At 37.6% G+C, this 13,867-nt stretch overlaps 1 protein-coding gene across 1 annotated transcript in view; it reads right to left on the bottom strand.

The window, feature by feature from the left end:
• The window catches only part of OTOGL (otogelin like), a gene marked incomplete at its 3' end in the record, with an annotated part of 97,062 nt that overhangs the window by 28,747 nt on the left and 54,448 nt on the right, over window positions 1–13,867 (bottom strand). Inside the window, exons 29-36 of the mRNA XM_082482757.1 lie at window positions 13,321–13,437; window positions 10,353–10,509; window positions 9,776–9,802; window positions 5,717–5,884; window positions 3,895–4,173; window positions 3,166–3,283; window positions 1,851–1,930; window positions 652–921 (exon numbers count right to left, since the gene is read on the bottom strand). Coding sequence (XP_082338883.1) covers window positions 652–921; window positions 1,851–1,930; window positions 3,166–3,283; window positions 3,895–4,173; window positions 5,717–5,884; window positions 9,776–9,802; window positions 10,353–10,509; window positions 13,321–13,437 — 1,216 coding nt within the window. The remainder of the gene's footprint in view (window positions 1–651; window positions 922–1,850; window positions 1,931–3,165; window positions 3,284–3,894; window positions 4,174–5,716; window positions 5,885–9,775; window positions 9,803–10,352; window positions 10,510–13,320; window positions 13,438–13,867) is intronic.

The raw sequence follows: 13,867 nt of genomic DNA, 5'->3' as shown, positions 1-13,867 counted from the left end.
GGGGAATATTTGTCTCAAAGGTAGCAAATCTAGTAGTCATAGGAATTTGAGCCGTTTGAGCAGTTGAAGTCAGTGCAGAAATCGGTGTTGGGTGAACTGCAATTTGACCAATGCCAGACCTAGTTCTAAGAGACAAAGTTGATATAGGAGAAGCAGATGTGTTTAGTGACAACTGTGAGCCTAGAAGAAACACAGGTCTTGTGAAAGTTGCTCTGCCAGCCAGCAAAGCAGACAAAGACACTTCAGAGGATACTGCTGCTCCCTTAGAATGACTTACTGAAGGACTCCTACTCTTCCCAATCTCTGCAGGCAGCTCAGAAGTGACAAAAGATGGCTCGGACCTTAAAGTTGTTAATGCTGAGGTAGGGGGAACAGTTCCTAGCTGAGTGATTGATGTTTCAAGTGGAAATGGAACTACCATTAGGGAAGTGGGTGTTAATAACGCAGAACGTGTTGGAATAGGACTTGCACTGAGCAGGGTTGTTGGAGTTGCTATTGTAATGGGTAAAGTTATAGATGCAGTAGAACTGACAGTACGTGATGTGACTGCTGAGGCTTGAAGAGCAGTTGGAAAATCTGTTGAAGAGATGAGTTTGGAAAGGACAGTAGGGCTGGCTGTGCTGTGAAGTACATCAGAAGGCTTCACTGTACTTGGTAATGAAAATGTTGAATAGGTGGCTGCATTAGATGCTCCCAGTGAATAAAAGTCTGGCATGGACTGTGCCGACATATTCATTCCCCTTAAAGTTGTGTTTGCCTTCATGGTTATTTTGGCTGTCACAGCGGTATGAGTTGACTCAGTCCCTGAAGTAACAGATAAAGGACGTTTCTGAGGAAATCTCTCTGTGGTAACACCCATGTGAGAGATTAACAGTGAAGGTTTTGTTCCAGTTGCTGATTCTGTAGGAGTCACAGGTATGCCTAAAAGGAAAAACGCACGTTTCACTGTCTTTTATGGATTATTGGTAAAGCAAAATAGCAACATCTATCTCTGCTCAAGTCCCATTTAAATCTTAGAAAATCAGAACATCATTTTGCTGAGAAGATAACTTGCCAGTGGTTCCAGGTTGCCTGATGACTTTGAGGAGCTCAGCTGACTCAAGAAGTTTTCTAATTTTCTTTGCAAGTGGAGTAGCTATTTTTTTATTATTAATGAAAACCTTGGTTTTGCAGAGCAGTTTTGAAGCAACAAGGGAATGCCATGGAAAATTTAGTAAATCCAAAATAGTAAAATATTTGGAATAAATATATTATAGAATATGTTATCTTCTTTTGTATCTTTGGAAATTAGTATACTATATGAGATAACTTTGTACTAGCAAATATCAAACATCATGTATTTCATTCAAAACTTGTAAAATGAAGTAAGAGACACTACAAAAATGTAATCTTTATGTTAAAAGAATACTGATCCCCAAAATAAGCAAATAATGTGGTAACTTCACACGCCAGAAGTTATGAAATGGATGCACTGAATTTGTTAGTGGTGGCTCCTCAACTGAAAAGTCTGAGCTTTTCGCCACAGCAGTATTTCTTCCATTTGGGATCTTTCTTTGTATACATATGATATACTATCAGTATATAACCAAATATAGTTGAGCATAACACTGTCACAAAGGGTTAAATTTAACGCAGTATTAGAGAAATGAAGGAACTCAACTTTAGATATGGCTTATTTGGATGTAAGAGATGTATTTTGGATGACTGGGAATGGAGTCTGTGTCCCAGAGAGACGGTCTTCGTCTAGTAAAGCATTTAATAAAAAACAACAATGTACATTTGATTAAAACCTTTCCTGGGATCTCTAGAGTGATTTATAAGATTAGACTGATATAATAAAATATACTTACAGTCTTCTGGATAAACACATTTAAGTGTGACCTCATCAAGGATCATGTTTTTGGGACAGTATGGCAAGCATCCTTCAACCCTTTAAAATATTGTATAGTTAATTCTAACGCCGCAGTAGAAATACAAATTAATTTTAAATTATTTCACTTTAGCAAGATGAAACATTTGAATGCCTTCCCCATTAGAGTTCTGAGAACTTTCCAGTGTAATGGTGAACACAGAATTTTGAGGCATTTTAAGGTCAATAAGACATTGAACAGCAAAATTCTATTTCTAAATTGTTAACAATCAATTCTTTGCACAGGCTGATGAGCATAATAGCTTTGGACATTTCTGCTTCCACAACCATGTTGAAGTTCAGATCCCTAAGCAGAAAGATCTCCCACAGGACAAAGAACTTCACTACAAGGCCACTGTTTTACCCAGATACATTCATTTGAGACATTAAAAATATTTAAATGGATTCTATAGAAAGTCTCATTCTTGTGCACTTTCAGAGTAGGAAAGTGCAGACAAGTCCCTTGCCTTTTAATTTTGGTTATTAAATTAACAACCACTGAGCCCGTGTGAAAAAAGCTAAGAATACCAACAGAGAAAATTAGCAATATTAGTAATTTTCCTAATCATAAACTGCATATGCCTAGGGAGAGATACCCTAAAATTCAAAATACCGTTTCTTTTCCACCAGACTTTATGCCTTGATTTTTTAGGCACTTTTCCTTTTAGTTTGTTTTTAAAAAGTTATAGTTACATAGATGCCAGGGGAGATCCACGGAGACAGGAAACCTTGTTACTAACATTATAACATTATCAGTGTGAAATGCCTCACTTCATGCCAATGAGCATTTCTTAGCATAAAGTTCCTTCCTCTTACAGGAGAGGGCGTAGTCCGCCCTCACTATTCCTCCAGTTTTTGACCTCTGTCATCTAAACACCAGAAAGATATAGTCATTTACAGCATCGTGAGATGCTGGTTTAGGATGTGAATATAAATCCATAGAAGGGAACAATCTTAATTTAATTTAGTGGTTTTCTACCTAACCACTACCCGAAGTTAATCCCCTGGGCTAAATACAAACCCTCTTATTCTCGTGTTGAAAGATGACGTGTAAACAGGAATATATACTGTGGGAAAGGAGAGGCTTGTTACAAATGTTTTCACGTGACTTGTGAGAGCTGCTCACAAGAGCGATACTGAAATCTGGATAAGTAAAAATGAATGGATATTGCAGCTGCTGTAATTTTCAGAAAGCATATGGTACACATATTACAAAAATACAATACAGTGGCAATACTGAACTTAGTTTGACTTACGGAGGAAGGAATTTACATGCTATTCCTTCAGGATCACTACATGTTTTAACACAAGGATTAGCACAGGATTCATATCGCCATTCACACATCCTTCTATAAGGCACAGAAGCGCCAAGTTCTGAGAAAGAAGGAAAAGATATTATTTATTGATTGTGTAGTCAATAAACTATACATTTGTAGCCTTTTCTGTAATGTACATTGGGATTTTTGGAAAAAATGAGTAGAAAAAAAAAGTAGACAAATTCTTGAGAAGTTTCAAATAGGTGAGATTTGGTTCATTTTCAATTTCAAGGATTTTAAATTCAATCAAGCTAAAAGACACCAAAGCTTCAAAGATACAAACAGCTACTCACTTTTTCAATATATTATCTTTAAAAACCTTAAAAATCAATTAACCATTGCGAAAGTACTGTTCATTATGGGAGCAACAAAAATACATTCATTTAAAAGATCACATATCTAGAGCTCAATAACAAGACATTAACACACATCTTTTTGTGACATGCCACATTCATTTTCAAAGAGTAAAGCAGTGAAAATATAGTTCAAAGATAAAGTGATCATCATATCTGCAAAAATTAGAAAACAGCAACATTTGAAGGTGGGGTGGAAGACAAAGAATAGTAATTAAAAATAGGATAAAAAATATTTGTTACTATTGTTGATGAAAATGCTCTAAAGGCAAGCAGAAGAAACCGTACTTATCCCTGTGGATTATGCAAGATTTACCTTCAATACTAAAGCTGCTCAAACGTTTGAATTCTTCTGAGTCATCATACTTTGCCACTTTAACACTGGATGAGGTGAGAATGATGAAAAAGCCTTTTTTACTGTGCAGTTCGAAGGTGCTAAGCCCCGGACTCCAGAGGCCGTGGTGGTGGAAGAAGGTGGCTCGTCTCCGAAAGGAGGCACTTGACTGCCACTGTTCCAACCCAACGGTTTCATTGTCATGTACGTACAGAAAGTAGTTTGGTCTTTCAGCAGATTCAAGGGAAACAAGAGAGAGAGCTTCCACAGAAGAAAAAAAAAAAAAAAATAGTAAGTTTTTCACAGAAAACAACTTAAAGGTGAGATTAAAATCTATGTATTGGTTGTTAAGTGGCTTCTTTTAAACAACTGATTTTCACAACAAAGTATTTCAGTTTTATTTTACTGAAAAAAAAGTTAGAAATGCAGGGTCTAAAGGAGACTTCAAATGATCACATAGTCCGGAGCCACCAAAACTACATTCAGCCTCCTGCTACAAGCCTTCAAAATAATTCATAGGCAGTCTCAAATTGGGAGTTTTTTCTCAAATTCAGACAAATGCCTGACAGTCCAGCTGTACCAAAATTTCATTCGTAAATAAAATCACACAGATATTGTAAGAACATGCTTGACTTCACTTTGAGGTCAGGCTTTTTTTTTTTTTTACATACAGTCATATCCAGCAATAGAGTAAGAAAAACTGTGGCCAAATAAAAGACTTGACCCTCTATTTTGTCTACCGATGCCAGAAACCAAAAGTGAAGAAAATTCTTTGAAAATTTTAGAACCTAGAAGAGGACTGACTTCAGATTTAGATTTCAACTTGAATAAAATCTTGAAGTGTCTTTAATCTAGATGAATATTATCTTGTTCCTCACAGATGTGAAAACTACCTGTGTACTGCATAGATATAATGAATGTTTTACTTCCACTTTACATTGGTTGGAGAGTTGACAAAACTGAATTAATTTTTCTGTACTTTCTCATTTAAAAATCATATCTAAAAAAATAATTTCTCCACTGCAAAATTGTCAACTGCTTGTGAATATAGTTTCAAATTTTACTGTGAAGACAGCCCTTCTCTACGTTGATTTTTTCAACAAATTAAATTCTGTGAGAAAGCAATGACAAAATCTGTATTGACTTAATTGGCACAATCCTCATACATGTGAAGAAAGGAAAATATATACAGAGGGAAAAATATTTTAAAATATTTATTTTTGATTGTATAGTTTGGATATGTCTCTGATATGTGAAAAAAATAGAGCTTCGGAATAGCTGTTCACCTAAGGAACTTCCTTCTACTTTGCATGGAGATGCTGCTTACTAACAATGCAGGAGACAGATTGATCGTTCTCAGTTGCACATTTTATAGTCCACTGAAAGTCATGAAAAAAGAAGAAAAAATAAAGTAGAAGTGATTTTACTAGAAACAAAATTATCCTGCATTCACCTTCGGTGTTGATACTTGCTAGATACATGTGCAAAATTTTTCAGTTTCCAGTTATACAAAATATTTTTTTTAACAAAGGAATTCTATTCATGTGTATTTTTCAATATTTCTAAAAAAAATCTCTGAAAAGTCAGCTCTAAAGCTGGCAGCGAGGTGTTCCAATATTTAAAAATATAAAATAAAAGAAATTAGTATTCCTCCTCAGTTTTGAAATTGGCTGCTTCATCGTCCCTTATTCCAGTAACTAATATAATCTAGACTACTTTAGGAGATTTAGAGGATGCAGCAAAAATCATTCATATAGTTTGAAAAAAATGTATTGCCATAAGCAAAATTGTTGAGAACACTTACATAAATCTTTGTCTTTGAAAAGACCTGGAGTTATCATGAAACTGAAAAATACATTTCCATATGGTCCCGTTCTAGGCAGGGGAAATATCCTTCTACTGGATACGTTAGCTCCTATAATTGTGTCATTCTCTCCATAACTTGCCAAAATATAGGGTCCTTCACCAAGACCTAATGGAAGAAAAATCAAATAGAAAAAAAAAAAATCTCCTTGCATCACATACAAAACTTAAGTCTTAGTTGACGTAATATACTGCCTTAAATATTTCACCATACCTGGAAGCAAATAAATTTCGAATTACAGCTTAATGCCTCAAGGTATTATGCTGGAGTAGATCTGTACCTATCTGCTCAAAGTACTCCCTTATTCTTCGCTTGCTGTCTGGAATACAACAGATACAAAGTGAGCACACAAAAAGTGAGCCGGTCATTTTGTGAGGATAGCTTTCTTGTGGCTGGTTATCTGGGCTGCTTTTTTTATGGTGTTTAGTCTTTTACATGTCCTTATCTCTCAACAGAGCAACTTTAATACTAATTCCCCAAACAGACACTGAAGCTACTCTAAGATCTACAAGACAATCCCCCCCCAAAAGTAACAGATTTCAAATTGTAAGGCTGTAATTCAACTTTTGGCAGCAATATTGCTTAAGCAGTTATCTAATTCATCCTCTTCCACAAGCCACTTGCTTCTGCCCCCTTACTGCCCCATTTATTACGCCACCCTAAGTGTTTCAGCAGTGAAGTGATCCAGCTGAAAAATAACCAGCAAATTTTTCCAGTCTGGTTAACCACATCGTCATTCAAAAGCTCATGCCAATGTAACAGTGACAACAGCTTTAACTGGCACCACTGCCAAGGCGGTGCTGGCCGAACCATGCCCCACAGCAAACCCCTGGAGCTATTTCTGCTGGGCTGGAAAGGCTCACAGGGATACATCCAGATACAACAGGATCTGTCTTTGGCACTGTATCCCACTGAAAGAACCAAGAGCAGCATACCTCTAAAACCTTACCTTCTGAGTAATAAACAAAATGTGTAAGTTCTGTGAAAGCTTTTAATCCTTACAGTGAAAAGACTGAACCCCTTCCCAGCATAACACACCTCCTTTCAAATACGACTCTTCCAAGAGAGAAGGAATTTTCATAATAATGAGATTTGGCTCAGCTAGAAGTTAAACACCAATTCCTGAAGAAAACTGCATCAAAATAACTACTGTTTTTATATGGTAACTATACTGGAGCTCACAGGCAGATGAAGCCTACAAGCTTGTGACAAAACTAGCATTTTTAAAGCAATGGTGAGACAATTTGTCTTAAAAAGACACATTCTAAATCATTGGATGTTTATCCCTACATATTAACAGATATTTTGCCTATGACTTGAGCAAATGCAGGACTGAGCTGTAATTGATAAAGTTTCCGTAAAGGCTCAACAGTTTGACATCATGCAGAACAAAAAAGAATGAGAGGAGGAGCCATCCCAGTCCCAAAAGGTGTTTTGCTGGCACTTGGTGGTGGAAATAATGCCATTCTTCACTTTAACCCAGTAGGCAGTGAAACACCACAGAGCCGCTTGCTCATTCCCTCCCAAGTGGGATGGGGGAGAGAATTGGAGGGGAAGAACTGAAAATACTTGTGGGTTGAGGTAAAGACAGTTTAACAAGATTAAAAAAAAAAAAAAAAAAAAAAAAATCAAACAAAAGCAAAACCAAGAAAAGTGATGCAAAAAACCCCAATTGCTCACCACCAGCTGACCAATACCCTGCTAGACCCCAAGCAATGCCAGCCCCAGCAAACTTCCCCCCACTTTTTATTGCTGAGCACAACGCCATATGTTCTGCTCTATGCCTTTCCTCGGCTGGGGTCAGCTGTCCCGGCTGTGTCCCCTCCCAACTTCTTGTGCGCCCCCAGCTTACTCACTGGTGGGGCAATATGAGACACAGATAAGGTCTTGATGCTGTATAAGCAGTAGCTAACCCGGGTGTGTTATCAACAGTGTTTTTATCACAAATACAAAACGTAGCCCCGTATGAACTACTATGAAGAAAGTTAACTCTATCCCAGCCAAAACCAGTACACCTTACTACTTTTTAAATAAGACAAAATTCCCTATTGCAAAGAAACTATGCAAAGTCAGCTATACCTAGCAGGATCTACAAGCTGTTACTGTACTAAGCCAGACTCGTTGGAGGAGAAAAAAAAATTCATGTACCGTATGATGCTCATTATAGGATGCAAGTTGCTAAAAAGATGTATAGAAGTCACATTCATATCATTGCATTTAGTCAAGCTTCCCTTCCTTTTTAATGTCTTGCTCCCCACAACAAACATGCACAGTATCCAAATCTAAGAGGGGACGCCACAGGAACTTAGTTTATTAAATGAATACCACTCTCATTCAAATGAGCTGTTCTTTACTGTACAATATTTGTGACACTTGTGCATAAAATCCTGTAAACTATCAATTTCAAAATATAATAGGTCCCAGTTCTGAAATTTACAGTACAAACACAAGCTAACATCTTTCCAGAGCTTCTCACTGACTGCCAAAATATGCTGCATGGGGCATTAATACACCCCGACATTGAATATCATAATGTTATTAATTGAGACATTGGGGAATACTAAAATCATTCAACACAGCTGGGCTACTGACCTTCACCATTAAAAATAGCAGCAGTGTTAAAGCCTCACACACCAACTCAAAGAAGAAGCCCATCAATTAATTCAAGTGAGTTTTTAATTGAACCAGAGCAGTCTCTTTTATATATGTTAATGGAAAAACAAAACAAAGCAAGCCACTTCAGAATGAAAACGTAGAAGATGACTGTATAGTATGACAAATGTTCATAGAATTTGTAAGGCTTTTTAATTTTTTTTCTAAAAATCATACCAAATTAATTATAATTCAGATTAATCTTAACTCAGTATCATTAGAGATGCATTATATCCACACTATTCGTTTTTGGAGAAAAGGACTCGAGTTTCCCTGTGCCAAAGGCAGTTAATTCAGTGGGGTGAAAATTCAAATATAATCCTGTAAGATGCACACTAATGTGTCAGTATTTGAATCACTCATTAATATAGGATTGTCGGTGTTTATACAGGACAAATCTCAAGTAATACATGAGATATTGCACAGAAAACCAGTATTTTTAGATATCCATAGCAGAACAGGAGGGAAGATAAAGTCAGTAAGATGACATAATATTAAACAGGCAAGGACTATATAGCAAAGTTGGCATACAATACTCCAGGCATACAATACCCTCCTTTCAAATGGATTTGAAGGTCCAGTGGTCTTAAGGGATTGTGACTATGCAATCCTACCCTAGGGATCGTGGAGAATGGAAAAGAGAGAACCTCCAACAATGCTGCAGCTGACAGAGATTCTCCTCAGCACAAGCTATGAAGGGTTTTATTTGCAGCGTGCACTGTATCACATTTCATCTGAGATGCCAGATGTGTTGTTTTGCTTACAACTACGATGTCTGTTTCCACACCACCACCCACTGTCCCTGGACATAGAGCAGAAAGACCCATAGGGACTTGCTTGGCTGACTTGCTGAGCTCATTAACCTCAGATACCCAAATCAGATCAGGAGTACAAAAAAAAAAAAAAAAAAAAAAAAAAAAAAAATTCTAACCTGTGAAAGAGAGAAATTGAGAAATTACCAAACTAAATTTTCTCCCAGGGTTAGTCTGAGTGAACTAAGAACAGCATCTCTTGAGGGTTTTTGTTTTTAAAAGAGAAACAAAATGAGTAGGGGAGAGAGACAAATCTCTCAAAATAGTGTAATACAGAAAGAAAGATGATAGAATAGTATGTCAAAGATGTCTTCAATATTCTAGAGTGGTCAAAGTGGGAATTTTTTTCTTTAAGTCGAAGGCTTATCTGCAACTACATGCTTTATAAAAGGAGATTCCATGTTGGAACCAAGAAATAGAGATTTGTTTCCAGCACATAGCTAGCTGGCATGCTAGAAAACATGAAGAACAAGTGTATTCAGCAAGCTATATAAATAGGAGGATGAATGAAGGACTAATATCAAATACTACATACCTTGATTGTAATATTCACAGTCATAAGCTAAAAGAAAAAGAAAACAAGCACATTATGATTAGAAAATAACAACAGAATCACTGCATATCTGCATCCTAAAAATGTAAACTTCATTTCCATCAGAGCAAGTTCAATTTTCTGTAATATATTTCAATTAGTGAGTTTATTTCCTTTGGCTTTTATTCAGTAACATCCAGCTGTATTTAAATAGGTGCACCAGGACAACAGATCTGAAGCATGAATTATTCTATAGCTGAGAACTCTTCTCACTGTCAGTGAAAAGCAGAATGGACTGAATCTCTGTGCAGCCCCCTGCACAATGCTGGATGTACCCCAGATCTGGTACACCAGTGCCTTTCCATCAGCCTCCACACTGGCATACCCTGAGCACAGCCAGTCCTCTTAGGTAAGACAGCAAATTTTTGATATATAAGACTAACAGCTGACATAAAGACAGTCTGAAAAATGTGAAGCAGCACATTTATTATCCACCTGCTTCTGTCATATTTGTATTGGGCGGTGAAAGGCCAAGGATGCCCCAGTTGAGCTCCGGTGTGAAACCAGCACAGGTACGTACCACAGAGCGAAGGAGATCGCCAGTGAATCACGGCTCCTTGCTGGCAGCACTTGTGGGCATAAGCTGCAATACTGGTACACAAGCACTCACAGTCCCCGCCAAGATTGCAGTTGCAAGTATCTGTATGACAATTTTTGACAAAAGAAGTCACATCAATCTGGGAAAAAAAAAAAAAAAAAAAGAGCTGGTGACTTAAATGCATGAGCTGTATGAATTCCTATTGCAGAATTTTCAGCAGGAGTTGTACCTCTGCATTGTCTGAAAGAATTTAACACAAAAATAAGGCATTTTCTAAGGTTCGGGTACATTTCTACACAAAAAGTATACTTTGAATGATCAGCTTGTACCTACATTACAGGCCAAGAGAAAATTTCATTCAGTGACTATTAACAAGTATGTCTGTCCACACCGTTGCGGTTCATCGATTTTGGAGAGTATATCAAAGCTGGCAGTTCTGGGTTTTTATAAGGCAAATGCTGCCATCTATAGTCATCCTGCCAGTTTTGCATGAATGACAACAAAGATCTGCAGCTCTGATTATTGTGTAATTAAAGTAACAATCTGTAGAGGGGTTTTTAGTCAGGGAAAGAAAGCTTGAGCATGCTGGTGACATTTTGCAGAAAAGTATTTCTGCACTTATCAAGATTTTAATATACTTTGCCCACAAACCTTCATTAGGTCAGAAATCCATGTCCCCACTCTAAAATGCTATCACATTATTTCATGGTTTTACATGACACATTATTTCGTAGGTTGTAATCATCTTTTCTGTAATGTTGAGCAGTGTTTCCAAAACAGTTTTCTTACTCAACACATGGAATGTTTAAAGCAATGCTTTTCTTCAGTTTAGGCTCATTTTTAGACTCTGGTCTAGCTCAGTTGTACAGTACTCAAACGGCACACGTCAGTTTACAGAAATACCATCACTTATCTAGCATGGAGACAGCTTTTCAGCTGGCACTTGCTGGAAGCTGGCAGGGATATGAAGACTTTTTCTGTCTCCAGTGGAGAGAGATGCCATTTTACTTTCATTGTTTTTCTTCTTTTGAAAATAGGGATACCACTGGAGGGGGAGGCATGAGCGTTAGCTCCATTGAAAATGGCTGTAATAACTTCACAGGAACCACCACGCAGCAGATTGCCTCCAAAGAGAAGAACCTGTCACGTCTGCAGGACGGCATCTCTCCATGGGTCAGCAACATCCTGCTGTTGTAACAAACTGGGAGCCTCAGGTCAAAGCTCCTGCTGAGTTCAGGCGTTATGAGGAAGACCTTTTTTTCTGTGAGTGTCAAGGCTCCTCAGCCCCTGCTGAGTTCAGCACTCAGCCGGGCAACTGCAATCTGTCAGTCACTGCCAACCACAGATGCAAGATTTCATCTCCCTGAAAACGGGATTTTCCAGCCTCATCTGAACTCTGAGGTCGCCTGTCCCATGGGCAGGAGCTTTCCTCCATGCACAGCAGGACCCTCCACCACCTGCGCAGCAGGACCTACTGTAAGAGTGATGTTCTAAGAATGTCTTCAAACCCATATTTGCCCTTTCTGCTCCTTCCGTGCCCCCAGGGTCAGTCTCTGCTTGGGCTTTTTGCCTTGGCATGCAGTTGCCCACCGATGCAGCCAGCAGTCAGCTGCAGAGATCCTTGATAGGAGGTCACTTTACATTGCATTTGTCAGAGCCATATTTTCACATGCTGATGAATAGGTTGTAAAAACACCTGAAAGATGTTTGCTTTACAGGCCGTCCCATACAGGATGGATATGTGTATGTGAAAATACCTGACTACTAATTAAATGGCATGTTTTGCACCTGACATGCATTTTTTGAACATAATTACGCTAAATTTTTGTCATAAGGTTTGTAAATTCTAATCACAACCTGGATAACATATAGAAAATTAATGTTCAAGAGAAAACAAATTTATGAGTTATTATAATACAGCTCCTTAAAAACTCTCAAAAGTTCCATTTTTATTTATTACTTTCCACTTTGAAAATACACTCATCACTATGTTCTCAGGCACATACTCAAAAAATTCTTTACATAGTAACTAAAGTCAACATTAATAAATCTCTTGGGTTAAGCTACTGCAACCTCCTCCTCAGGCAAATTCCTAACCATGTTGATATCAAACTTCAGTCCTGAAAGTCAGGAGGTTCAGCTGAGACATCTAATGATCTCATTTAGTATTAATAGTCATAAAGAAAATAAGAGACTGAGGCAAAAAGTCGTAGTGGTTCTTGCTTGCACAGGTGTAAAGAAGCACCTTTGATAACTAAATACCTTTGGGAGGCTAAAATCAGAACTAGGGAAAAATGTGTAGAGCATATCTTGTGTTGATAAAGGGTGCACTAAAATGGAATGAAAGATTCCCACACAAGCTCTTGTTTTCCCCATCTCACCTAGACTGAACTTAAGGACATTCTTGCAACTCAAGTCCCAGGCTTAGCCAGGTATTGGGAAAACAAGGACACCATACCTCAGAGTTTTGATAAAAAGCAGATGATAAGCTGTCAGCCAGTTAAAAATACTGATAGCTCCAAAGCTGAAATATTGCACTCTCATATTTCTTTCTACATTGAGCAGGACAGTTAACAAAATAAAACCATTTGAGATAAGCTGTAGACACATTACACAAATGCTTATTTTAGAATCCTGCGATATATACCAAAGCCTTAAAATTTTAGTTACCTATATAAAAGATATAAATCAAACCTAAAGATAACAGAACCTTGATTATCCAGTCCACTAACTCATGGCTCCCAGTTATCATTATTATGGTTAGGCTCCGGTCTTGAAAGGAACGAGGAGCTCTGCACAAACATAGCCCACCCACATAGAAATACTTGCAGGGCTCTACTCTGTGTCCTCCACAGCACTCAGGCTGAGGGGAATGACAAGAAGAAATTAATTACTGGAAGTTTAATATTTTCCTACATGAGAGCACATCTTGGATATTTAATAAACTTACCACATTGCGACAAGGTGCAAAAACATCACTGTATAAAATTGAGCATTCCTTTTTGGCATAAGGGAACTTGCTCTGATGTACCTCACATGGTCTTAGTGTTTCATTTGGGCTCTTGCACTTAAAAACAAGCAGAAACACCACAAACATTTTATACAGAGGTGTGTTTACCATGGACTCAGGTACATTATAGTATCATGTAATTCAATACCTGCATACTCAGAAAACAAAAATAAACTTTAAATGCTATTTTCTTCATCTTCCCCTTCCTCTTGATTTGTTGTTATAAGTGAAAACATTTGCACAAAAAAGAATCTTTGTGTTTTGTTCCGAAGTACTAAAGTGTTCCTGCTGTCTGCTCAGCGCATAAAGACAAAATGTTTTCTTTGTGACACATTATAATCATTACCAGAGCAACCAACTGTAACATCACAAACAAATACACGGTCCAAATCCACCCCTGGTGGTTTTGCACTGACTTTAAATGGAGTCATACTACAGATGGCTTTAGCCCTGTAAGTTCAAATAAAAAAGCAGCGGTAGGAAGAGA

The sequence above is a fragment of the Vanellus vanellus genome (genome assembly GCF_965231255.1).
Source record: "Vanellus vanellus genome assembly, chromosome: 1".
NCBI classification, from domain to species: Eukaryota; Metazoa; Chordata; class Aves; order Charadriiformes; family Charadriidae; genus Vanellus; species Vanellus vanellus.
The sequence above is the reverse complement of the archived record's forward strand: the minus strand, read 5'-3'. Positions and strand labels throughout refer to the sequence as shown.